This window comes from Carcharodon carcharias, chromosome 3 (assembly GCF_017639515.1).
Source record: "Carcharodon carcharias isolate sCarCar2 chromosome 3, sCarCar2.pri, whole genome shotgun sequence".
Lineage (NCBI taxonomy): Eukaryota > Metazoa > Chordata > Chondrichthyes > Lamniformes > Lamnidae > Carcharodon > Carcharodon carcharias.
The window spans coordinates 136,466,970-136,491,225 of record NC_054469.1 but is presented as its reverse complement, the minus strand read 5'-3'; the positions used below and the strand labels follow the sequence as shown (position 1 = coordinate 136,491,225).

Below are 24,256 nucleotides of genomic sequence, written 5' to 3'. Positions count from 1 at the left end.
TCTTTTTGAGTGCCACATTTTTTTTCTATTGACTCACTGAATAAGTGTGAAGTACAGAACATGCTACAACTTAGTTTCAAGCCATAAGTGGTAATATTCATGGTTATGCCTAAATAAGGTAATTTCAAAGTGTTCTAAGAACGCTTGGTTAGAAATTCTTCATTTGCAGTTGAAGTTTGCACAATTAAAATAGTGTGTCATAAAGAAAAGGAAGCAAATTGTTTACCTTGGTCAGTAATCAGAGGATGAACATGAACAAAATTCAGAAACGTCAAATAAGACTATGATTTGGAAAGAAGCTTACCCACAGGATCGTGAGCATGGGGAACTGACTCCCAGAGAAGATAATTAATTGTGCATTGACAACTGTAAAAAGAAACTGCATCTGTTTAAAGGTGATTAAAGGTTAGAGAAAATTTCATTACTTGAATTCTCTTTTCCAGAGTTGTTCAGGTGAGATGGAGTAAGGAACCTACGTTTTTTTTTAGAAAGAAGGGCGGTCCATAGAGCAATCCTTAATGCACTTAACCTGATGGTTGGAGTAGCCTTTAATTTTTATATTTCTAAATATCTATTACTGACCAGTTATCTTTTCTAACTACATTAGACTACATTCCTAAACCAGCATAATATACTCTTCCGGACCAGTGAAATAAAACCTGTTCTCTGAACTTCCATAACATCTAGCAGAAAAATGTAACATATTTACATTAAAAGTATATAACTGTAAAATGCTATCTTGTATTCTTAAATGAATGATTGATTCATAAGAAGCTGGAGTAGGCCATTCAGCCCCTTGAACCTGCTCCACTATTCAATAAGATCATGGCTGATCTGATTGTGGCCTCGGCTCCTAATTTTCTGTTTGCTATCCGTGCCCTTTACTCCCTTTTTTATAGAGAAAAAGAAATCTGTTTAACTCAGCTTGAATTTGTTCAATGACCCAGACTCCACAGCTCCCTGGATTAGAGAATTCCAGATGCTCAGAGAACAAATTCCTCCTCCTAAATAAAAACAGAAAATGTTGCAAATACTCAGCAGGTAATGGCAGCATTTGTGGAGAGAAAGAGTTAACGTTTCAGGCCTGTGACCATTCATCAGAACTGGGAAAAGTTAGAAATATAATAGGTTTTGAGCAAGGGGTCAGTGAGACAAGGACAAACAGGTCTGTGATGGAGTGAAAGACAGGAAAGATTGAAAAACAGAAGAGGTAGCATTCTCTTTGACCCTGCAAGACTGATGGGGCAAGAAAATAAACAAACAATTTGCCTAGAGCTGACTGCAAGCAAAAAACAAGAGAAAAAGCTAAAGATGTACAGAAAAGAAAACAAAATGAACACAAATTATGGCCTGAAGCTGTTGAACCCAATGAGTCCTGAAGGCTGTAAAGTGCCTAATTGAAAAATGAGATACTGTTTTACAAGTGTTCACTGAGCTTCACTGGAACTGTGCAGCAGGTGAAGGACAGAAATGTCAGCGCAAGGTGGAGAATTAAAATGCCGGGGCCATTGGAAGCTCGGGGTTATGTTTGCAGACTGATGGACGGAATGATCCATTCGGAGGGGAAAACGTGTTTGGAGGTGGCGGAAATGGTGAAATCATTTCCTGTCGAATCTGGAAGTTGGTGGGGTGGGAAGTGAGGACAAGGGGAACCCTATTGTGGAGCTTGTGGGAGACCCCTTTTTCTGTAATTGTGCCTCCTAGTTCTAGATTCCCCAATGAGAGGAAATGTCCTTTTGAGCATCTATGCTGTCAAGCTCCCTCAGAATCTTAATTACTTGGAAAAACTCAGCAGGTCTGGCAGCATCGGCGGAGAAGAAAAGAGTTGACGTTTCGATTTAAGAGTGGATGGCAGGACACTCAAGTTACAGCTCTAATGGGGGTGGGGTGGAAAGGCTAACAGGGCATAAAAGATATAGATTTAAAAATAATGGAAATAGGTGGGAAAAGAAAAATCTATATAAATTATTGGAAAAAACAAAAGGAAGGGGGAAGAAATGGAAAGGGGGTGGGTATGGAGGAGGGAGTTCAAGATCTAAAGTTGTTGAATTCAATATTCAATCCAGCTGGTGAAGCCCAACGCAAACTGGAGGAACAGCACCTCATCTTCCGACTAGGCACTTTACAGCCTTCCGGACTGAATATTGAATTCAACAACTTTAGTTCTTGAACTCCCTCCTCCATCCCCACCCCTTTTCCGTTTCTTCCCCCTTCCTTTTGTTTTTTCCAATAATTTATATAGATTTTTCTTTTCCCACCTATTTTCATTATTTTTAAATCTATATCTTTTATGCCCTGTTAGCCTTTCCACCCCACCCCCACTAGAGCTGTACCTTGAGTGTCCTGCCATCCATTCTTAATTAGCACATTTGTTTACATAATATCACCACCTTCAACACCTCTTTGTTCTTCTGTCTGTGACATCTTTTGATTATTTGCTCCTATCACTGCTTGCTTGTCCCTAGCACCCCCCCCCCCCCCCCCCCACCTTAAACCAGCCTATATTTCACCCCTCTCCTAATATTCACTCAGTTCTGTGAAAGGGTCATGAGGACTCGAAACGTCAACTCTTTTCTTCTCCGCCAATGCTGCCAGACCTGCTGAGTTTTTCCAAGTAATTCTGTTTTTGTTTTGGATTTCCAGCATCTGCAGTTTTTTGTTTTTATCCCTCAGAATCTTGCTTTTCAATAAAATAACCTCTTATTCTTCTTAAATCCAACGAGTATAGGCCCAACCTTCTCAACTTTTCCTCATAAGACAACCCCTTCATCCCAGGGATCAACCTAATGAACCAGCTCTGAACTGTCTCCAATGCAATAATATCCCTCAAAGTAAGGAGACTAAAACCATATGCACTACTGTAGGTGTTAACTTTGGGTTGGGTTGGGTCTTGAGATGGTGGAAACTGATATTGTCATCCATGTTATTGGCTTTGAAAGATTATGGAGATCATGCAAAAGAGCCCTTGAATCACCCTGGGTTTATAACTATATCTGCCGTTAACTCCTTTCCTGCATGCGCACACAAAAAATTATTATATTTTTACATCAGACTGTGCTTTGCACCTTAAACAAATGTGATCATAGTTTTGGAATCTGTTTTCAACCTGACTCTGGTGGGGAGGGGTTAATGTCATACCACATGGGTCTGCAACTTAATGGAACCTCACTCATGTGATGTCAAACAGTTTTACAAATATTAGTGGTACCTTAAGCACTTAATAAATATGCTGCTGCTTGTAGCTGCTCCTGCCAGGAGACCTGTTGTCGTATGCCACGTTTGTCTGTCTTGCACCATCCTCTCACATCCATTGTAGCTTGTCTGCAGCCACTCTGTGGCATCCATCACCTGACTATGCCTAGATTGTTTAAAATGTTTTGGCAAAATGAACTCTGCCTCTATGGATGCTCTGTACATGTGTATTAGCATGTATGTTCTCTGAGCATATAAGCTTGCTATGGAATGGGCAATATAAACTGAAGTCTTGCCTCTCTGGAACAGATTCTGGAGCTGCTGGTCCTGTAATTACCTGTAGTAATGTTTTGGTGTAAAAGGCAAAATGGTTAGAAATCCTGAGATAATTGCGTTCAGTATTTAATTCACGTCCATTTTCTCCCTGACATATTGATCTTTTCTCAGAGTGCCATTGATCCTTGCAGTCATTTATTATAAATACTGCAGAGAGGTAGATAAAATGTCAATAGATTCTTACCTCTATTCTTTTCCCTGCCTTAACGTTTATACACTTAATATATGCATACAATGTGTCAAATAGCGTAAAATATTCGTTTGCAATTTAAGCAGGTAAATGTGGTCTATGAGCTGGCATTCCAGATGGCAAATTTGATAGTTTGCGTGTTACCTATGTGCTCAATATGTAGAGATTGTGTATGTTTTTGTACTACTCAACTTCCTTTCCTTTAGTGAGACCATACCTGGAGTAGTGTGTGTAGTTTTGGCCTCCATATTTAAGGAAGCATATACTTTAGAGGCAGTTCAGCTGGTTGGTCCCAGGGATGAGGGAGTTGTGCTATGATGAGTGGCCGAGTAAATTGAGCCCATACTCATTGGAGTTAAGAAGAATGAGGTGAGCTCACTGAAGCATACAAGATTCTGAAAGGAAATAACAGGCTTGACAGTGTAAGTTTGTTTCCACTGACAAGGGAGAGCATGGGGGCAATGTCTCAGAATAAGGGATTGATCACTTAGGACTCAGGAGAAATTTCTTCACTTAGAGTTGCAAATCTTTGGATTTCTGTACCTATAGAGTTATGGATGCTCCATTGTTGAGCATATTTAAGGCTGAGATGGAAAGATTTTTTGGTGTCTTGTGGAATCGAGAGATTTGGGGAAGTGCATGGCAAAGTCACGTTGAAGCCCATGATCATATTAAATGGCAGAGCAGTGAAGCAGTCCATGTCCAAACGTAGCAAGACCTGCATAATATCTAGGTTTGCGTTGACAAGTGACAAGTAACATTCGTGCCCCACATGTGCCAGGCTATGACCATCTCCAACAAGAGAGACTCTAACCATTGCCCCATAGCATTCAATGGCATTACCATCACTGAATCCCCACGATGAACATCTGGAGGTTATTATTGACCAGAAACTGGACTAGCTATATAAGTACTGTGGCTACAAGAGCAGGTCAGAGGCTAGGAATCCTGCAGCAGGTAACTCTCCTCCTGACTCCCCAAAGTCTCCACCATTTACAAGGCACAAGTCAGGAGTGTGATGGAATACTCTCCATTTTCCTGGATGAATGCAGCTCCAACAACAATTCAGAAACTTGACATCATCCAGGACAAAGCAGCCCACTTGATTGGCACCCCATCCAAATATTCACTGATACACAGTGGGAGCAGTGTGTACCATCTATAAGATGCACTGCAGAAACTCACCAAGGCCATTTAGACAGCACCTTCCAAACCCATGACCTCTGTTATCTAGAAGGACAAGGGCAGCAGACACATGGGAGCACCACCACCTGGAAGTTTCCCTCCAAGCCACTCACCATCCTGATTTGGAAACATATCTCTGTTCCTTCACTGTCACTGGGTCAAAATCCTGGAACTCCCTTCTTAACAGCTCTGTGGGTGTACCTACACCACAGGGGCTGCAGCAGTTCAAGAAGGCAGCTCACCACCACCCATGAACAAATGAAATAAAAGCAGGTTTGATGGACTTTGTGGTCTACTGCTTTTATTTCTTGTGTTCTTGTACTCTTCCTCTTGGTAAAGCATTGATTACCTGGGTTGTGGTTCCATTTGTGATCTATTCTTCCTATGTGACCTTCTAGTACTTAATCCATGAGACATGAGCTCTGCAATTGACTGTCCTTGCCAAATCTGCAGACATACACTTCCAACAACTTGCATTTAGAAAAGGGGGCCTAAGGTTGCTGATGCTAACTGTTATACTCCTACCACGTGGCTAGAAACAACTAATTTGGTGTACACTGAAGACCAAACTGAGGGCCTTTCTAGTGTGTATGGCTCAGCTGCTAATTGATTGAACTTGCAGAGACATCAGGGAAGCTTGAGTTTACTCAAATGTGCTATTAAGGACAAAATTGAGAGTCTTAGCTTAACTATATAGATCTATGCAAGAATTTGATAACTTGTAGAATTGAATTTTACCATTGCACATTCAGCTTCGCATAGCCAGCTGATCATCCTGTACCATTTCTGAGATCACCAGTGTGCCATTGACACTAAGCACATGTTGCCTTCCCCTCCTTTCAGCATTCTGAAAGGACTGATCCCACTGTGACACCCAGGTCTTTCATTATCTCCAACATCCCTTTCCTTTCCTGTGCCAGCTTTGTGCGCAAGGGAAGGAGTTGTCACCTGCCCTTTTAACCCCTTCCCTTCCCAAGAGCCAAGGCCCTGAACATTCCTTCCAGGTAAAGCTGGGGTTTAGTTATCCTTTCAATTAAATGTAGCATATTCCCAGTTTACAGTACTGTCTCCTCTATGTGGGAAGGCCAAACACTGATTGGGTGACTGTTTGTTTTGCAGTTCACCCCTCTTTAGTCTGCAAATGTGACCCTGAGCTTCTGATCGCCTGTAATTTTAATTCCTTGCCCAACTCCCACTCTGACTTCTAAGTTCTTGGCCTCATATACTGTTCCAATGAACATAAGCTCGAGGAACATGACCTCGTGTTTTGATTTCATTTTCCAGCTTTCAGGATTCCACACTGAGTTCAATAATTTTGGATCATAACCTCTGCCCCCACTTATTTTTTGGGTATAGCTTCTACTTTTTCCCCTATTTACATTTCCTCTAGATCAATTGTTTGTTTCTTTACTGTTATCTCCTTTTGCCTTACACCATCACCCTTTTTGTCATTCTTAAACTTTCCTGCCCTCCATCCTATCACCGATATTCCTCCATTTTATTTGTTCCCTGCATAAAATCAGGTACCTGGTTTTGATGCAAGACCATTGTATTGAAATGCTAACTCTTTCTCCTTCAATGTTGCCTGACTTGCTGCTTATTTCAAGCATTTTCATTTTTTTATGCCATTTAACAACAGTTAATGTGTCGCACTACTTTGACTTGACTGGAGTTGGAAGCACAACATTCTATTCCCTTATGGAAGATTGTGGAAGGTCCAACTTTTCAAAACTCCAATAGTGGAAAAAAGTATTTTAGTACCTTCTGAGTATGTATTTTAAAAAAAACGTATGCTCCATCTTAACAGAGTGACTGAAGATAATGAACATAATGGATTGAATGGAATGTGCCTGCTTTTGAAAATGAAATGTTTTTAAATTGCTGTTTGGTGTAATCAACAAAGGTTTTGCTGAGAACAGTAGCATATTCTCTCCATTCTAAAGTAAGGAATTTAATTGTATGATGTGGAATAATAAATGCTTCACATTTATTACAAGGTAGCAATTATCTAATTAAATGTGTATTAAAAAGCTGGGTGGTTTTAGAACTGCAATCTGAATCTGAAGATTATACAGGATAGTACTTATGCAACTTCCAGCTTTAGTTTAATGATGGTGGGTGGTGAGGAATCGTTACAATTCAGAATGAGTAAATTATTACAACATGAAATGGGGAAAGGACACTGAGTCCATTGAAAACCTCAACCAACACATAGTGTACAGTTTTCCCTTTCATGTACTTGAGACATGTAACTAAATAGTTGGTAACGTTTGTGCTTTCTCCCATTTAACCAAACAAAATGTCAGTATGTTTACTCTGGATGTAAAACAAGCAGTAAATGCATCTTTCCCTTTAAAAGATGAAAGTACACAATGATTCCAATTTCTTAAATGTAATTGTATAATATAAGTTCCGTTGTACCTGAGCATAGAGCTATGAACTGCCCTGGTGGTTTGTAATTTACAGGCTTTCATTTTGTGCTGGCTGCCAGCTTCTGACTATTGGTGGGTTGGCACTGCTTTTCCTCTGTGACACTGGCTGCTTACATTTTTTTTGGTATGTTGGTTTTGGTTTTGCCTCTTAAGTTTTTTTTATGGGTTTGGATAAGTCAATATTCTACCTTCCTGATGGATACAGTGGACTGGATTTTGTGGGAAAGATGTTACACTTTTATTAAATTTTTAAAAACCTACATGAAACCTCATCCCACCCATGGATGAGGCTTCATGCTTTCTCTGAAGCCTGCCAGGCCTCCCAGACTGCCCGCCAACCTTAAGGTTGGATAGGCAAGACCATTAATTAGGTTAAGTACTTGGTCAAGACCACAATAGGCCATTGACAGGTTGGCTGAGCCCCCGTTGATCTGAAAATTGAAATGAGTTGGGGTGATGTCAACCCGTGTCATTTTACGTGTTGGCGAGCAGGAAATCCTGGCCATTAATTCTGTTTCACAGATGCTGTCAGACCTCCTGCATTTTCTATTTTTATTTCAGATTTCCAGCATCTGCAGTGTTTTGCTTTTATCTCAGTGCTTGACTCTTAACTGCCCTCTGAAATGGTGTGGCATGCCACTCAGTTCCAAGGGCAATTAGAGATGGACAACAAATGCTGGCCTTGCCAGCGACACCCTCATCCCATGAAAGAATCAAGATAAGGTGTCAGTGTCTGAATTCTGCGCAGTTTTTACCACAATTAAAAGTTTAATAATGGATGATTAATGAAGACTTAATTACAAAAGGATATTTTTGTTTTGGAATATTGCAATGCATATTTAACTGTATCTTATTGCTTACATGTATCATTTAATCTGCTGATGAACTGAGCACATTGTTCCAATAGCATGATTTTTTTTGACCTTTTGAATAGAATCTAGAAACGTGGAGAGTATCCCATGAGGCCACCAATGTTCAGTACTGCGATTAGGTGGTCGGTGTTGCTCGCAGGGATTTTACTATTAATAGCATGTGTAAGAAAGCAGTTTTGGTTCTCTGAAGACTCCATATGTCTATGGAAACTGCCTTTATGAACACAAAAGGACTGAGAAAGTCAATGGTCTGAATATTGCTGTTGGCATGCGGGGGCGGGCCCGACATGCTGATGTGCAAAATGACGACAGATGGCGTTGGGTGTGTGTCCCGAAGTCACCATGCATCATTTAGATCTTTCGTTCGGCGGGTGTGCACAGGAGACAGCTGCGCGCCCGCCAAACTGTCAACGTTGTTTGCAACGCTGTCTGTCCAACCTTAAGGTTGGCGGGCAGGTGAAAAGCCCAAGCGACCTTCGCATTTTTTAGGAAACCTCATCCACAGGCGGGATGAGGTTTCCTAAAGCTTTTATTAATTAAATGATAAAATTTCCCTAAGCATAAAAACATATCCCAGCACATGTCACATGAGGGGACATGTTTAAATAATTTTGTACTTTATTTATAGCTAAATTTTTTAAGCAACTTAATCTCTCTGAGCCAGCACATGCTTCAGGGAGATTCCTGTGCTCTTTCGTGCGCATGTGTGAAAGAGCACAGGCCCCGACTCTCCCTTCCCCCCTACACCCCCCCGCCCCCCCGCGGCCCACACAGGTAGCGTTGAGCATTACCAGCCATGAGTGTCACGCTGGGTGGGCCTTAATTGGCCCACCCATGTTAAATGGCGGCGTGCAGCCGATTGCAGGCAGCGATCGGCTTCACTCCCACCTAGCCCGCCCAACACAGGTAAGTTTCTGACCAATAATCTTTGATCTTGCAAAATTTAATACAGATACAGTACCTCAAATCCAGCTATCCCAAAAACAAGTGGCTTATGAAAAATCCACTTTTTTTTAAGTAGGCTGTGCAAGAATTAAAAATTTTTTAAAAATTTACTGGCTTGTTCAGTTGCTACATTGGTGCGTGCCTGATGTTTTGAGTGGCTTAGCAACCACCTGTCATGAAGAAGTATTAATATCAATAATGTTATTGGAAATTATTGTTAAATTGGAATTGCAGTTAACTCTGTGTGTGTTTTATTGGATTAAAGCCAGCTAATCTGGGTGCTTTGATGTATAGTAGTTTTGAGATGTTAATTAGATAAAGGTAAGGAGGATAGAAGGTAAAATGAAAGTTTTCATTTGTTGAATAAAGCATTCAAAAATGGGAGTAAAATCTCGTACCTAGCTGGGAGACGGCAAGCAACGTGTTCATATTACTAATTGGTGGAATGAAAGGATTTTTAGGAGAGGTAAAATTAAAAACCTAGTAATGTAATGGAAAATTTACATTCAGAGGGGAAGCTAGGTATAAACAGAAAGGAGTTTGTGTGTGTCGGTCAGAGGCATTTAAGATCTAACCAGCCTGTAAGCCTACAACTGCCTGCAAAGGAACCAAATTGAAAGGCACCTCATTTTGAATTCATAAGATCAAATGTGCTTTGCCTGGTGTCTGTTTAAAGTTTATGGGTTACTGTTGCCTTGGTGAAGATTTGCCTGGGAGTGATTTAATTTGGGGATTTGTTTAAAAGTTATTATGGTAGTAATTTGTAGGCTTGTATATATGTTTAATTTGTTGTTAAATTAATAAATGTTTAATTTTTTAATATATAAAACCTCTTGAGGATTGGTGGTTTTATTCCTGAATTCAGAGCTGCATCTCAAACATAGCAATTGAAATTATAGTTTATGTCGGTTGTTCAAGTTTCCTTCTGGGATTTAAACAACTCGGCCTTTACCAATTGCTGTGTCGTAACACCACCCAACCTAGCTTGGGAAAGTTCGAGGGTTTCCAGCATTGGCGTGACTTTCTGTGCCCGTCATTTCCTGCACTGAGTGGTCGGAGATGTGGCAGAGATGGTTAACTCACCCAGGAAGAGTAAGAGTCTTATAGAATCCAATATTTAGCTATGTGTTGTGCCTGGGATCAGGACATGTACCTATTCTTGCTACAGCTTTGAGTTTTGATGCCATTAAGGCCTGCCAAATAGAAGCCCACAGGCTTAAATTCAAACATTGCACTTAATTCCCAAAAGTCTATAAGTTCCATGCGCACTGGTTGCCACCTTGCAGCTGGCCTGTCAGTTCCAAAGAGAGTTATTAAAGAGTACTGTACAATCTTGCATGAATTAAAAAATATATAGTTTTCAGTTATAACTTTTATATTCCAGTTTGATCTTATCTCAGTTTAAACAGGGTGCGCTGACAAAGGGAATTGGGGAGGCATGAAAGTGTTATGAAATGCAATGCATGAGAACTGCATATCAGCAGATATGTGGCTGTTAACCTAAAGTGCTTTGCAATCATATAATTTGCCTTTCATGTGTCCCCTATTTGTTGAATTAAGGGGTTCTGATTTTTTTTTCCCTGAAATCTGGCATGGACCAAACTCTGTGGTTGCTGGTTTTGAGACATTCTACCTCTAATTGATTTTTAAAAAAAGAATCAGATATAGAATCTTTATCTGTTGCTATATAGTTAGCAGTTTTTTTTTGCTGTTTACGTTCTAATAACCACTGGACATGGGTACGTGATGGCAATGGCCTCTGTTTCTAGATTTGAAATGACACAACTGAAAGCCAGTAGAGTACAATACATTAAGGACTTTGATGTGGTCTGGAAGATGCACATTCGAGTAACTCAATTATTTTGGGTGAGATTCTCAAGTTATATTTGTAGCTGTTAGATCATCGCATGTACAAATTCTACTATCCACTAATTTTGATCTCAGGTAAACTTGGTCAGTTAATAAGCAACTAGTTTATTTAACTTCCATTTTGTTAATTCTACATGGCTTAGTTGTTTCATTAAATCTTATTTCCTTTGGAAGCATCCCAATTATCACTGAGTATAAAAACTACCCAAAATTATTTTTTCTGCATATTAACAATTAGATTTATGTAATTATTTTAGATATTGTTCCTAATTTTTTTTCTTTTTGAAAGGTTGACCTAAGTGAAATACCAAGATGTTGGCTTCAGACAAAGGGGTGGTGGAGTGGCTGTCAGAATTTAAGGTACAGTTCCCATTACTTAAATGCCTATGTTTAAATCGAGCAGACAGCACAAACCATTCATCATAACATTATTGTCATTTACTAAATCGTCACATAAAGCATATAGTAAACAGTCCACTTCTATGGAGTACTGCTTCTACAAAGTGCTAAACTTGGGAATTTGGTGAGCTGAGGAAAAGGTGCTGTTCTGGTATTTTAAAAAAAAACAAGGAGCTGTCCAAGAGCGGGAGCATGAGTCAGTATGACCTGATAGCCAAGTCTAGAAATATTAGTTAAAATTGATACCTTTAATAAGGTACTGACAATATTCTGAAAAAGGAACAGAGTTATTTTTTCAGCCCATGAATGGCAGCTGAGGCCTGTTGCTTACAATTCCCTGAGCCATATGGGAACTTCAGGGCACTTTGTATCTTGAGACCATGTGTATTAAGTGTCTCCAGCTGTTTAAGCTTAAGATTAGGGTTTCTAAACTTGAGGGTCAGCCCTCAATCAGGGAGCATGAGAGAAGCTGAGAGTTTCCTGGATTTTACATTCCAGGACATAACCACCACCCAGGTAGAAAGAGTTCAGGATATTAGATGGATTGCCATTTGGAAGAGTAGGAAGAGGCAGGAACTGCAGGAGTATTTGGGTGTGTGCCACTCAGTATTGGAGATTGCTGGAAGTGATGACACATTGAAGGAGTGAAGTCCAGGCCTTGACACCAATGGGCAAGGGACTGCACGGGGGGAAGCAGCAAAGTGTAGGAATGCAGTCGTAGGAGATTCTGTTGTCAGGGCAACTGATAGGTGAATCTGTAACTGTTGGTGTGAGTCGCACATGGTATGTTGCCTTCCTGGTGCCAGATAAAGGATATCAGGGAGAGGATGCAGAATATTCTGCAATAGAGGGGAGTGAGCCAAACTTGGATGTGTGACAAAAAATGAGGATGATGCCGATCTACTGCAACAAGACTTGAATAAGTTAGCAGAATAGGTAGACAAGTGTCAGATGGCATTTAATACAGAGAAATAGGAGGTGAAGCATTTTGGCAGAAGGGATAGGGAGAGGCAATATAGGCTTAATGGCACAGATCTAGTGTGCAGGGACAAAGGGATGTAGGGTTTCATGTGCATTGATCTTTGAAAATGACAGTACACATTGAAAGAGCAGTTAGCAAAACATATGGGATATTGGACTTCATAAATGAAGGTAATTGAGTACAAAAACAGGGAAATTATGCTGAGCCTTTATAAAGCTCTGGTGAGGCCTTAACTTGAGTATTGCATCGACTTCTGATCACCACACTTTAGGATGTTTGGGTCCTTGAGAGAGAATAGAAGAGATTTACCAGAATGGTTCCAGAGGGGAGCGAATTTAGCTACATGTAGGGTTGGCAAAGTTGCAGTTGCCCTCCTTAGAGCAAAGGAGGCTGAAGGGAGGTCTGATAGAGGTGTACAAAATAGTGACAGGGTAGGCAGTGGAAGTTGTTCCTATTAGCTGATGGTACAAGGACTAAGGGAGACAGATTTCAGGTTTTTAGGTAAGAGGTGTGCCAAAGTTGTGGGTGGGGTGGGGGTTGGTGCAGAGAGGAAGATAATGTGGGCTTTCAGTCAATGTGCAATAAGGAAAGAAAGCAACTTGATGAAAAATTCTCAAAATAGTCCTTGCACATTAGATTTAATGAAATAACCCACAGAATTGTGATTACAGTGCAGAATCACATAGACAATTCTCCAGTGGAATTGCTGGTGAGTCATTTTGTCTTGTTTAGAGTAGCTGACACAGCTTGTTGGGATTGGGGGAGGAAGAAAACTCTTGTTATATAATACGAACATTACAGCTCTACTTTCATATCCCCAGCCCCTTGATATTAGCATAATAAAGGAAGTATGCTCACTAATATCCTGTCTGTGTGTAAAACACACTCTCCATACTCTGTGAAGTTGTTGTAGTTTAACTTATTATGCTGATCATTGCTCTATGACATCAACGCAGATGTTTGTCGGACTTCTTCCATTTCAGAAATTTTGTTTTCTGCATGGTTTTGTTCTGTGAAACTGTTAACTAGATTTTCTTTTTCCATTAGTTTACTAAAAATGGTGGAGTGTTTTGTCCCTTTTATATGATGAATTTTCTTAAGTAACAACAGTGGAAGAGAGGAGCAAAATAACAGATTAGCAAGAATTGAGATTCACAACAAAGGGGCACACCAGCCCAAGAGAGCTGTAACATCTGACAAAGCTTTAAAAGTTATGCTTGCTAAATATGCACAATAAATAGTACATAAATAATTAAATATTCAGATTGCAGGAAGTAATGCCATGTTTTGCATGCAGCTAGTGAATATTGTGCAAGACTTGGCTTAATTTCCAGATTTCTCATGGCAGCATAAACAAAAGAGGAAATGATTCATCTGTACTACTGAACAGGCTTATGAACAAACAACATTGATTCATATAAACTGTCCAATGTGTCTTGGGGCAAAGCCATGTTAGCATCAAAGCACTCCCCTTCAGTGGTGGGGACTTCATGACTTCTGTTGCAGTAGGCAATACTAAGTGTCTTTTTATAATTTATTTTAAAATATATTTCATATACTGTAACTTTTTAAATCATTATGTTATACTTCACCTCCGTCTCTTCAACAAGCATATTCGTTTTTATGGCACTTGGTATATAACTTTCAAAAGCTCTATGATGAGTATGATTTTGTTTCTTTGATTGCAGACCTAGGCTGCAAGGAATCTGCCTGCTGAAAATGTCTAAATTTTTCCCACTGAGTCATCTTTAGGAAAAGTCTACCTGTACTATTGTTGCATTTAGTTGCTTTGTTATCTGGAGAAAAATATAATGACCCAGATCTTCTGAAATGTTCACTGCTGTTGAGGGCTGCAATTGCATTGGATGTTCTGGGGAGCTGATTTTACATTGGAACCAGGAACTTCAGATACCTCAGAAATGCCTCCAAGTCATGAACCACTGTTTATTAATAAAGTTGTTTTCTCAGACTATTAACACATTCTGTTTGTTTTCCATATCGATCAGTCAAAATGCACATAATTATTTACCCACAAAGTATACAATTTTTCATTTTGTAATGTTTCTATACTGCTATATCTATAGATTCTCCAGACTCTATGGTTTGAACCCATATCTATCTCTGCGGTGGTTGACTTGTTTCAACTGGCCAGAAGAATGTATCATGGTGTTGCCATTCTCTGATGTGACAGGAGGACTGTTACAGATTGTTGTCATTACAGGAGTGGTGCAGAATTTGCTCAGGTCATGGTTGGAGCTTCACTAGGTTTCTTAATTGGTCATTTTCATTAATTTAGATCAGAGGAAAAATTGAGCTGCAACCACTTTGCACAGTAAAATCCCATAACAGTGCATGAGATAAGCAATCACTAATCAGTTTTGTTGATTGGATAAATGTCGGTCAGGACATTGGGAGAACTCTGCTACTTTTCTTTGAGTACTGGATTGGAGGATTTTTATGTCCTGTCAGAACAGGCTGATAAGATCTCTGTTTAGAGTCTAAAAGACAACACCTCTGACAATGCTGCACACCTTCAGTACCACACTGAATTGGCAGCTGAAATTGCTCCAGATCATAGTGACCCTCTACCAATGAACTAAGCTGACACTTGAGGAAAAAAAAAGTTGCATATGAAATTATTCATATTCATGTTTTTAAAATATATCAGTAAGTTGCAGGCCAATTTAGATTTTGGACAGCTGGGTTATCCTGTGGAATGTCCCCTTTACTATGAATAAATATAAAAGTTTTTGCTTTTATACTGATGCAAATTAGCATACAATCAATGTATATGATTTGTATATAGATGGTGGAAAAGTTGGATTATAAATAGAGATATTACCGAGTTTTCTGGTAGCATACAAAAGCATGTTCTTGCCGTTACTGGTGGTCTGCTTTGAGCAGAATTGTGGTGAAACCAGAATTATATTAGATGTGTCACAACAGGATGTGACTGTAAGGCATTGCTGTGTCAAAAGCTCTCATTGTTGATGGAAAAATAGTCAAATAGGCTTTTAATTTTTGATAAGTGAAGTGAACATTTATTTTAAAATTGCATCCATTATATTGCAGTTTTAACTTGCTTTTTACTTTGAATTCAGACACTGCCTGAGACTTCTATATCCAGTTATGCTTCAAGTTTAAAAGGCAAGAGCACTCTGGTTTCAGAATTATACACAGTCATCTGTGAGCCGCATAGTGAGGTAGGAATAAAAATAAATAAAAAATCTAAAATGCCACACTTTGTATCCAAGTCTGCCTAATTCTTCAAATACTTGTGATATCAATGCTCTGGATTTCTTGCCATATACCCTGTCTCTTCCATCCTTTTTAAGATTTTCCTTAAAACCCACATCGTTGTTCAAGCTTCTGGTCACCATTCTTATTCTTTGCTCTTTTTGGTTTGACATTCATTGCTGCTCATGTGTCCCTGTAGCACCTTTTGATGTTTGTCTAACAATAAGGCTACAATATAAATGTAGGTTATTCAGGGCAACTTCACTCCACCACTGAACCTCAGGCTATAACTTTGGACTCTTTGATATCGCCTCTTCCCTGTTCTTTATTTGCATCATGTCCAACACAGACACAATGTGTTGAATCACCACCATGTGTGCCGAATGATTCCAGGTTGGTCCTAATTTCTGCCATATCAATGTAATGTGTTTTCTCGATGCTAAATACTTATCTTTTTTTCCTAATCCCTCTGCGGTCCTACTGTCCTGACTCCTTTGGGCCGCCTTTCTTTTCACCTTACTTCAACCCATCACTCTTTCTTTGCCTTACTATTATGTTTTTGGCTGGATTTCATTTCTTATTTGCATGCTACTTGGTGACATGATATCAGCTTCCAGCTTCCACATATGCTGCTGACATCCAGTTCTATCTTCCACCACCATGTTGACTGAAAGCCCTTCACTGTTTCTCTCTCTCTTCTCCATCCTCCATTCCACCCCTCCCCCCCCCACCCCCCCACCCCCCAGCCAAAACGACCGACCGACATTCTCTCTCACTTCTCCACCCCCCTCCCCACCCCCACCCCGGCCTCACCTTCAGAAGTCCATGCAATGTCCTGACAGGAAAGCTGAAAAATCAGAAAACTCCTGACTTTGAGACAAAGCTCTGCAGTCCTGCCACATCCAGTCGTGAATGGTGATGAACAATTAAACAACTAACTGGTGAAGAAGGCTCCACAAATGCCCTCAATGATGGGGGAGCCCAGCACATCAGTGCTAAAATCGAGGCTGAAGCATTTGCAATCATCTTTAGCCAGAAGTGCTAAGTGGATGATCCATCTCAGCTTTCTCCAAAGGACCCCAGCATCACAGGTGCCAGTCTTCAGCCAACTCAATTCACTCAATGTGATATCAAGAAACAGCTGAAGGCACTGGATATTGGAAAGGCTGTGGGCCCTGACAACATTCCGGCAATGGTACTGAAGACTTGTGATTCAGAACTAGCCATGTCCCCAGCCAAGCTGTTCCAGTACAGCTACAATATTGGCATCTACCAAGGGGGGGCAGAGAGGGTGCAGGTAACAATCCAAGATGACCTCCCCAAAAGGAAGTGTAGGCACAACTCATTCTCATTTAAGGCACTTGACTGCTTCCCTTAGAGTGGACAAATATATCTTGAAGAAACGCGAGCCCAAGTATACAACTCTTGGCATTTAAATAAGTTTAATCTATGACTAGTTGGCTAGCATTGCTATTTTTCCAAAGCAATGGAATTTTTAAAGGTCAGGATGTTCTGCAACACATTTGTGAGAAAAGTGAACAAAGTAGGACTAAGGACCACCTTTTTTGTCTTTGCTTTTTGTCTTTGTAGTGGTGCCAAATTTGTAAATAACCCCTTCACTGAGACTTCACCAACTGCTCTATAATGAATGGAGCTTTCAGAATAGACTTCCTAACAGCTTCCTAAAGTTAAAGAATGCTAGTGTTCTGTAAGATGAATGAGGCTGTCAGGCTTGTGGATTTTTTTTCTTTTAATTATTGATGCTCTGCTGATTTTTATGATGTCCTCCTTCATCTTGTTTATTTGTATTGACATTTTCTGGAAACTCTTCAACATCTTATTTTAACTTTAGTTGCTGGAGCCAGTTTGCCACCAGTTGTTTGAATTTTATCGCAGTGGTGAGGTTGAGCTGAAGAGATTCACATTACAGTATCTTCCTGAGCTTGTATGGAGCTACCTTTCAGTCATAGCAACAAGAGATATGCACAGTAGTGGCTGCATTGAAGCACTCCTCTTGGGCATCTACAATTTGGTATGTAATATTAAATATTTTGCCATAAAATTATAATTTGGTGTTGCAATTTATTTTAAGACCACAGAGCAAGGCTTAAGTCATTTCAACTTTGCTTAGACATTTAGACACATTGCCCTTCGTGTTCTGTTTGACATGACACAAGTTAATGTTTTTGTCTATATAATGCAGTGACTGCACTTTTTATAGTAGTTAATAGCTCCTAGACTTGAAAAGATACTATGCTAGAGCAAGTTCACTATCTAAATTCAATGTAATCCAAAATTGGAGATAAATGATATCTATGTGAAAGATGATTTCCAACCAAGGGAGCATTTTCTTTAAAATAAAAGCAAAAAACTGCAGATGCCGGAGATCTAAAATAAAACGAAGTGCTGGGAAAACTCAGGTCTGGCAGCATCTGTGAAAAGTGAAATAGAGTTAACCTTTTAGCTTGATGGCCTTTCATCAGAACCAGAGTTCCAGCATTTTATGATTTTACCCAGAGCAAATGGTTTGCTTGTTTATTTACTTGCTGTTTTGTTTAAACACCAAATTGTTGTCTAAATCAAGACTCAAATTTACAATTATTTTCCAGGAAATTGTCGATAAAGATGGATGTAGTAAAGTGCAGTCTTTTACAATCCCATCTCTTTCAAAACCTTCTGTGTATCATGAGGTAAGAGACTTATTTTAGTGTATTCTAAACACTTTTAATGTTTGTTGGCAAATCACATGCAATTTATTACTTTGAGATTACTGGAACACGGTGATGAAAGTGCTTTTAATTTTAATACTGGAAGTGTTTTTAGCATCTAGATAGGAGCTCTTCATTTTCAGTAAATTGCTTTTGCAAAGAAGAGCTAAATTTAAAATGCCTTGTATGTAATATTTTGCAATGCAAATGTATCCTGTTGCAGTATAAATAAATGTTCTCATTCTGCTATCCATTTCTTCTGGTGTTCATTGTAAAGTAAGAGAGGAATTGGAATTAATATGCCTTCAAACCCACTGGCAGGGAGCATTAAATTCAGCCCCCAGAGTATCACATGCAGTGCCATAATTTGTCTTCACCTCTAACGAGGGACCAAATGCCAGTCAAGTTCTCTTCCTGGATGCTAACCAGCAAGTTCTGGTAAAAAACGCAAATGGCGAGACGTAGAGAATCTGGTTGCAGACGATCGCGGTGAATGTTCCCGAGTGGGAATAAAAGCATCCAAAACATTTGTTGGGTGTTTGCGCCTTGGTGGCTCAATGAGGAAACCTGTTAGCAATATTGTGTGTGCCATTGGTCTGTCCATTTTGACATAGTGATCATTCCCTGCACCCACTGCACGTTCATATTTGTAGGTCTTGCGATAATGTGCCCAATTACTTCTAAAGCCAAGCTTTTCTTATGGCCCTTATACATTTTTAAAATATCAGCGTTAATGATCTATAAAATTTTCTTGAATGTGTTATTTTAACCCTCATTAGACTAGCATCTCAATTACCTTGACTGATATCACAAAGCTGTTTCAAAAATCAGGATTATAATCTTTACCCTTGTATTGAGGCAAAGTCTAAAATATTTATCGGAGTGTGTACCTGTTTTCCATTACTTTTCTGAGATGCTAAGTTGTATTTTTATAAATTCCTTGCTTTCCCTCTGTGCTTTATTGATCTCTTTCTATTTTCTAGATGGAACAAGTGAATTTGTTGTCACCCACTTTCTGCAACAAATCCTTTGAATTTCCACATTTATTGCATGTATGATTTGCTGTCCAAGCTGATCAATTTTCACAAGAAGTCCCAGAGCAGTGAAACTGCTGGAATTGCTTGTGCCTTATTTAGATATTATTTGTGCTTTGAATGGCAGTTTATGTAAGGATACTTAATTGAGATTAATGTCCACTCTACCTGGGTGGGTCAAATGAAGCTAGGCAAATCTCTGTTTGCTTGATGTTGATACCTAGTGCCAGAAGTAGAAAAATATTTTAATTCCATATTTAAAAATAGAATCCGAAATGGAGTCTTCAAAAGCTGAATTTTATGTAAATTAAAGAAAACTGAACTCTGACTAGTTACATCACTGGTTATAGAATTAAATTTTGAATTCCAAATTGGCCCAAACATTTGTGATGGCATGGTAGTGCAAGCAGTGGGGCAACTGAAAGAAGTAGTTTCATTAGCTCTCTGGGAGATGGTGATGCAATACAGCTTTTCAGTATTCCATCTCCACAGCATTGTGACTGTGATTGAGATCTCGTTGACAAGGCTCAAATGTGTACCTACCACTCCATGGCACAATACTTTGATGTTACAATATGCTATCTTATGCATATTATCATACAAAAAGTTATTTTTCAAAATGTTATGTGGTAGAATTACTCCGTGTCCAGATTTTGTGTTTGATGTATATTTTGTTGATTAACCTTTTCAATGGTGCTTTAGCCTTCTAGTTTTGGTTCTATGGCACTTACAGAAGGCGCTTTATCGCGACATGGCTTGACTAGAGTTGTACACTCTGGACCTTACTGTCAAAGGGAAACATTTACAGCACAAAACAGGTAAGATATTAATTAGACTGCAGATGTTTGAAATTATGTAAAGTAGCTCATGGAACAAACAGTATCAACTGAATAAATGTATTATTGTTTTAAAATTCAATTGTAAAAATTGACAATTTAAAAAAAAATTTCGAGAGAATATAGTAAATGTTTTTTTCTTAAAGCTGATTACAAATCTCATTATTTGGTTCATGTAATCATGTAGATTATGTTAGGTCAAGATGAATGTCACAACTGGGGTATAGAATTTTACTCTGTTTTATTGTTGTCTATTTGTACCGCAGTAGATAAACTATTAAATAGATTCATTCTGATTTTTACGTTAACTAAATTAATGCATGGATTGCAGACATGGTTTTGGTTTCACAGTACTATCTGATCTTGGTAATGATTTCATCTTCTTCAAGTACAAAAGTACTTTTAGATGATGGCCCAATTTTTGCACAAGCACTGTAGATGAGTTGTATGCTTTGTCTCATTTCTATCATGTAAAATAATTTATTCTGTAGCAAGTTAAATTGTTTATATTAATTTTTAAATAATAGCAAACAGGTATGAAAACTGCTTTAGAGATGGGAAAATGCAAAATTGTAAACTTGCATTTATGCTTTGTGATGCCCTTAAATTAGGTTAATTTTCCTTTACTTATTAAACAGGTTTGAAGTGCTGACATTTCTATTTCTCTGTTACAATGCGTCCATAATCTACATGCCTTCCCCTTCTCTACGATCTCTGTGCCACACATGCTCCAGGTGAGATCCCGAGAATTTACGACTCAAATCAATTTGTCGAGAATTGAGAAATATCACATTTAAATTAGGTCTTTTTTTTTAAGGATAATGGATGCACTTTTAGGTTGGTCTCTCCTGGTAGTTGTGAACAGGTAATTTCAAGCACCCCAAAACAGGTGAAACTCTGTCAGAAGTTAAAATGTTAAAGATCTGAAATGGGAACCCAAATTATCTGTTTTGATTTGAATGTGACAGGTGATCCAGTTCCCAGGAGGCAGGTTGGTCATTGAAATCTTTTAAGGAGGCTACATGTCTTCATTTTAAGCTCTTCTGTTTTAACCATTGTGGGCAGGTTTCTTGGCCCCAGGGCAACCTGGCAGATAAAAGGAGGTCAGAAGGGCTGAGTACTTCAGGTAAGTGGCTTTTATAAAACTTGTTCTTTCTGGGTAGGAGGAATAGAAGAATTTCCTCCAGGCCCAGAAAGCAGACCTATAAATGCCATTTCCCACTTCCCCCAGCACCTCCACAGTCTTCCCCTGTGAAAATTGCCCAACCACCCTCTGATCACCGACCTCTCCTACCGCCCCTACCCGTGATCTCTGACTTTTTCCCCAGTTTATTCTCCCCTGACTGTCTCCACTCATCTCTGCTTTTGATATCTCCCCTGACTTCTGCCACACCCACCACATCTTTGTCTCAGTTTTCTGATCTTCCAATCCCTCCTGAGCCCTGTCTCTGCTGCTGAACATTTTCTGACCCCACGTGCTCCTCTGATCTATTCCCGATCCTTCTTCACTTCCACATCTTTGCCTCTAATCTCTGTGATCATCCCAGATCCTTCAAACTTCAGATACAAAAACCCTGACCGTCATTCCCTAGCCATCTCAATGCCGAACCACACTAAACATAGATGCTCTTGGGCTGCAGCCTGTTTGACAGTACGCCCTGCCTGACCGGGAGCCAAGCCTGTCAATCAGGCTGTCTTCCAGGTAGGGAACCTGTTTTTAGCTTGGGGGAATAAAACACACAACACACTGGTGTTACAAATACATGGTAATGGGAGAAACACAGATTTCCAAGCTTCTGGATTATACCTCATGTTGAGGTCCATCCTTCACCTTTAGAAATCTCACCCCAGTAAGTAACGGGGCCAAAATATCTGGAATAGATGAGCTTAAGTCAAATAAAAGCTTAATATCTCAAAATCTTGGCATAACATAATTACTAAATAAACTAAAATATGGTGCAACTTAATAGCCCTAAGAACCAAAATGCTTGGCTGTCAGTGCACAAGGTTTTGGATTTGAACTGCGGCTCAGATTGAGGACCACACTCAACTACCCTCATTACGTTGAATTTACGGTACAGAAACAAGCCATTGGCCCAGCAGGGTGTTTATGCTTCACATGAGTCTCCTCCACCTCTGTTTGCTTCATCACACTCTTCTGACATATCCTTCTATTTCTTTTGCTCTTGTCCTTATCTTGCTTGTCCTTAGGTGCACCTGTGTTATTGGTCTCAACAACTCCATGTAGTAGCAAGTTACACATTCTCACTGCTCTACTAAGTAAAGACGTTTCTGCTGAATTCCTTATTGGATTTATTAATGGCTATCTTCTGTTTGTAGTCCCTGGTTTTGCACTCCCCACAAGTGGAAACATATCAAACCCCCTTATAATTTTAGACCAGTATCAGGTCACCCCTGTCTCTTTTTTAGAGAAAAGAGCCTCAGTCTGTACAGTCTATTTTTATTTCTAATAGTTTTACCCTCTCAGTTCTGGTATCATATGTGTAAATCTTTTTTCACTTTATCCAGAGCTTCTGTAATTTTGTAAAATGGAAACTAGAACTGTGTACAGTACACCCAAGTGTGGTCTGATCAAGGTTCTGTAAGTTTAACATAGCTTCTCTGCTTTCTTGTGCCCCAGTGTTTTTGTGGTTTTCATGGTTTTGTTAATCTGTATTGATATGTTTAATGATTTGTTTGTGTGCTTTGAGATCCCCTTGTGCTTTCATCCCATTTAGACTCTTATTTTCCAAGGAATATTTTTAAAAATTATTTTAGGGGTTGTAGGTGCTGCTGGCTAGACTATCCCTAATTGCCCTTGAGAAGGTGGTGGTGAGTTGCCTTCTAGAACTGCTGCAGTCCACATGGTGTAGATATACCCACAATGCTGTTAACGAGGCAGTTCCAGGATTTTGACCCAGCGACAGTGAAGGAACAGCAATATATTTTCAAGTCATGATGGTGAATGACTTGGAGGGGAACTTGCAGGTGGTGGTGTTCCCATCTATCTGCTGCCCTTGGCCTTCTAGATGGTAGAGTTTGTGGGTTTGGAAAGTACTGTTGAAGGATCACCAGTGTGTGTCAGTGGTGGAGGGAGTGGATGCTGAGAGTGATGGATGGGGTGCTTTGTTCTGGATGGTGTCAAGCTTCTTGAGTGTTGTTAGAGCAGCATTCATTCAGGCAAGTACAGTATTCCAGCACACTCCTAACTTTTGCCCTGCAGATGGAGGACAGGCTTTGGGGAGTTGGGAGATGAATTACTCTCCACAGAATTCCCAGCCTCTGACCTCTTGTAGCCTTCTAATTCCTCCTCCCAAGTACACCACCTTGCATATATTATTGAATTTCATTTGCCATTTACACATCCATTTTTCGTGTTGTTAATGTTCATTTGTATTTTATCTCAGAGCTCCTCATTGTTAACTATAGTCTTTAATTTGGTGATATCCATAAACTTTGATATTGTATAGTTCTCTGCTGACATGTAGTCAGGTACCCAGATGCAAGGCAATGGAGAAAGTAAAACTGCAAAGCTTGCTTGCCGTATAGCATATGTCTTCTGCTGAATGTTCTGAATACTTTGACGGTAATTTGTGGGATGGGCATTTTTACCCTAATGGTTGACTGAATTGGGAAATGAGGTGACAGTTGGATGGACATAAAAGAACAAAATGTACGCAAATGTCACATCAATGTATAAATCTATACAGACCCACATTGATGTCAGAGTTGCAGGATATGCTGTTTAATAACTAATGCCCTGCATTGCATAATGTGTTCAGAGTTACTCATTTATGGTGATATTATAAAGACTGAACAATTATAATTCTATAGTTTTCAGTGATTGTTAGTCTAACATCTGTCATTGGAAAAATGTTAAAATCAATTAAGTGGGTAGTAGCAGGACATTTTGAAAATCATAATACAGTCGGGCAGAATCAGCATGGTTTGTGAAAGGGAACAATGCTTGACAAATTTATCAGAGCTCTTTGAGGATGTAATGAGGGTGGATAAAAGGGCACCAGTACATGGGGCAGGA

The 24,256-nt window shown here is 39.5% G+C and overlaps 1 protein-coding gene across 5 annotated transcripts in view; it reads left to right on the top strand.

Annotated features, from left to right (window-relative positions):
• fam126a (family with sequence similarity 126 member A) overlaps positions 1-24,256 on the top strand; it is a 98,504-nt gene that overhangs the window by 26,995 nt on the left and 47,253 nt on the right. For 4 of the 5 annotated variants that reach the window (XM_041184593.1, XM_041184594.1, XM_041184595.1 and 1 more), the window contains 6 exons: positions 11,311-11,381; positions 15,504-15,605; positions 17,492-17,671; positions 18,249-18,329; positions 20,084-20,199; positions 20,856-20,951. In XM_041184593.1, the coding sequence (XP_041040527.1) occupies positions 11,334-11,381; positions 15,504-15,605; positions 17,492-17,671; positions 18,249-18,329; positions 20,084-20,199; positions 20,856-20,951 (623 nt within the window). In that variant the 5' untranslated portion in view covers positions 11,311-11,333. The remainder of the gene's footprint in view (positions 1-11,310; positions 11,382-15,503; positions 15,606-17,491; positions 17,672-18,248; positions 18,330-20,083; positions 20,200-20,855; positions 20,952-24,256) is intronic. The other variant, XM_041184596.1, reaches the window with a different exon arrangement.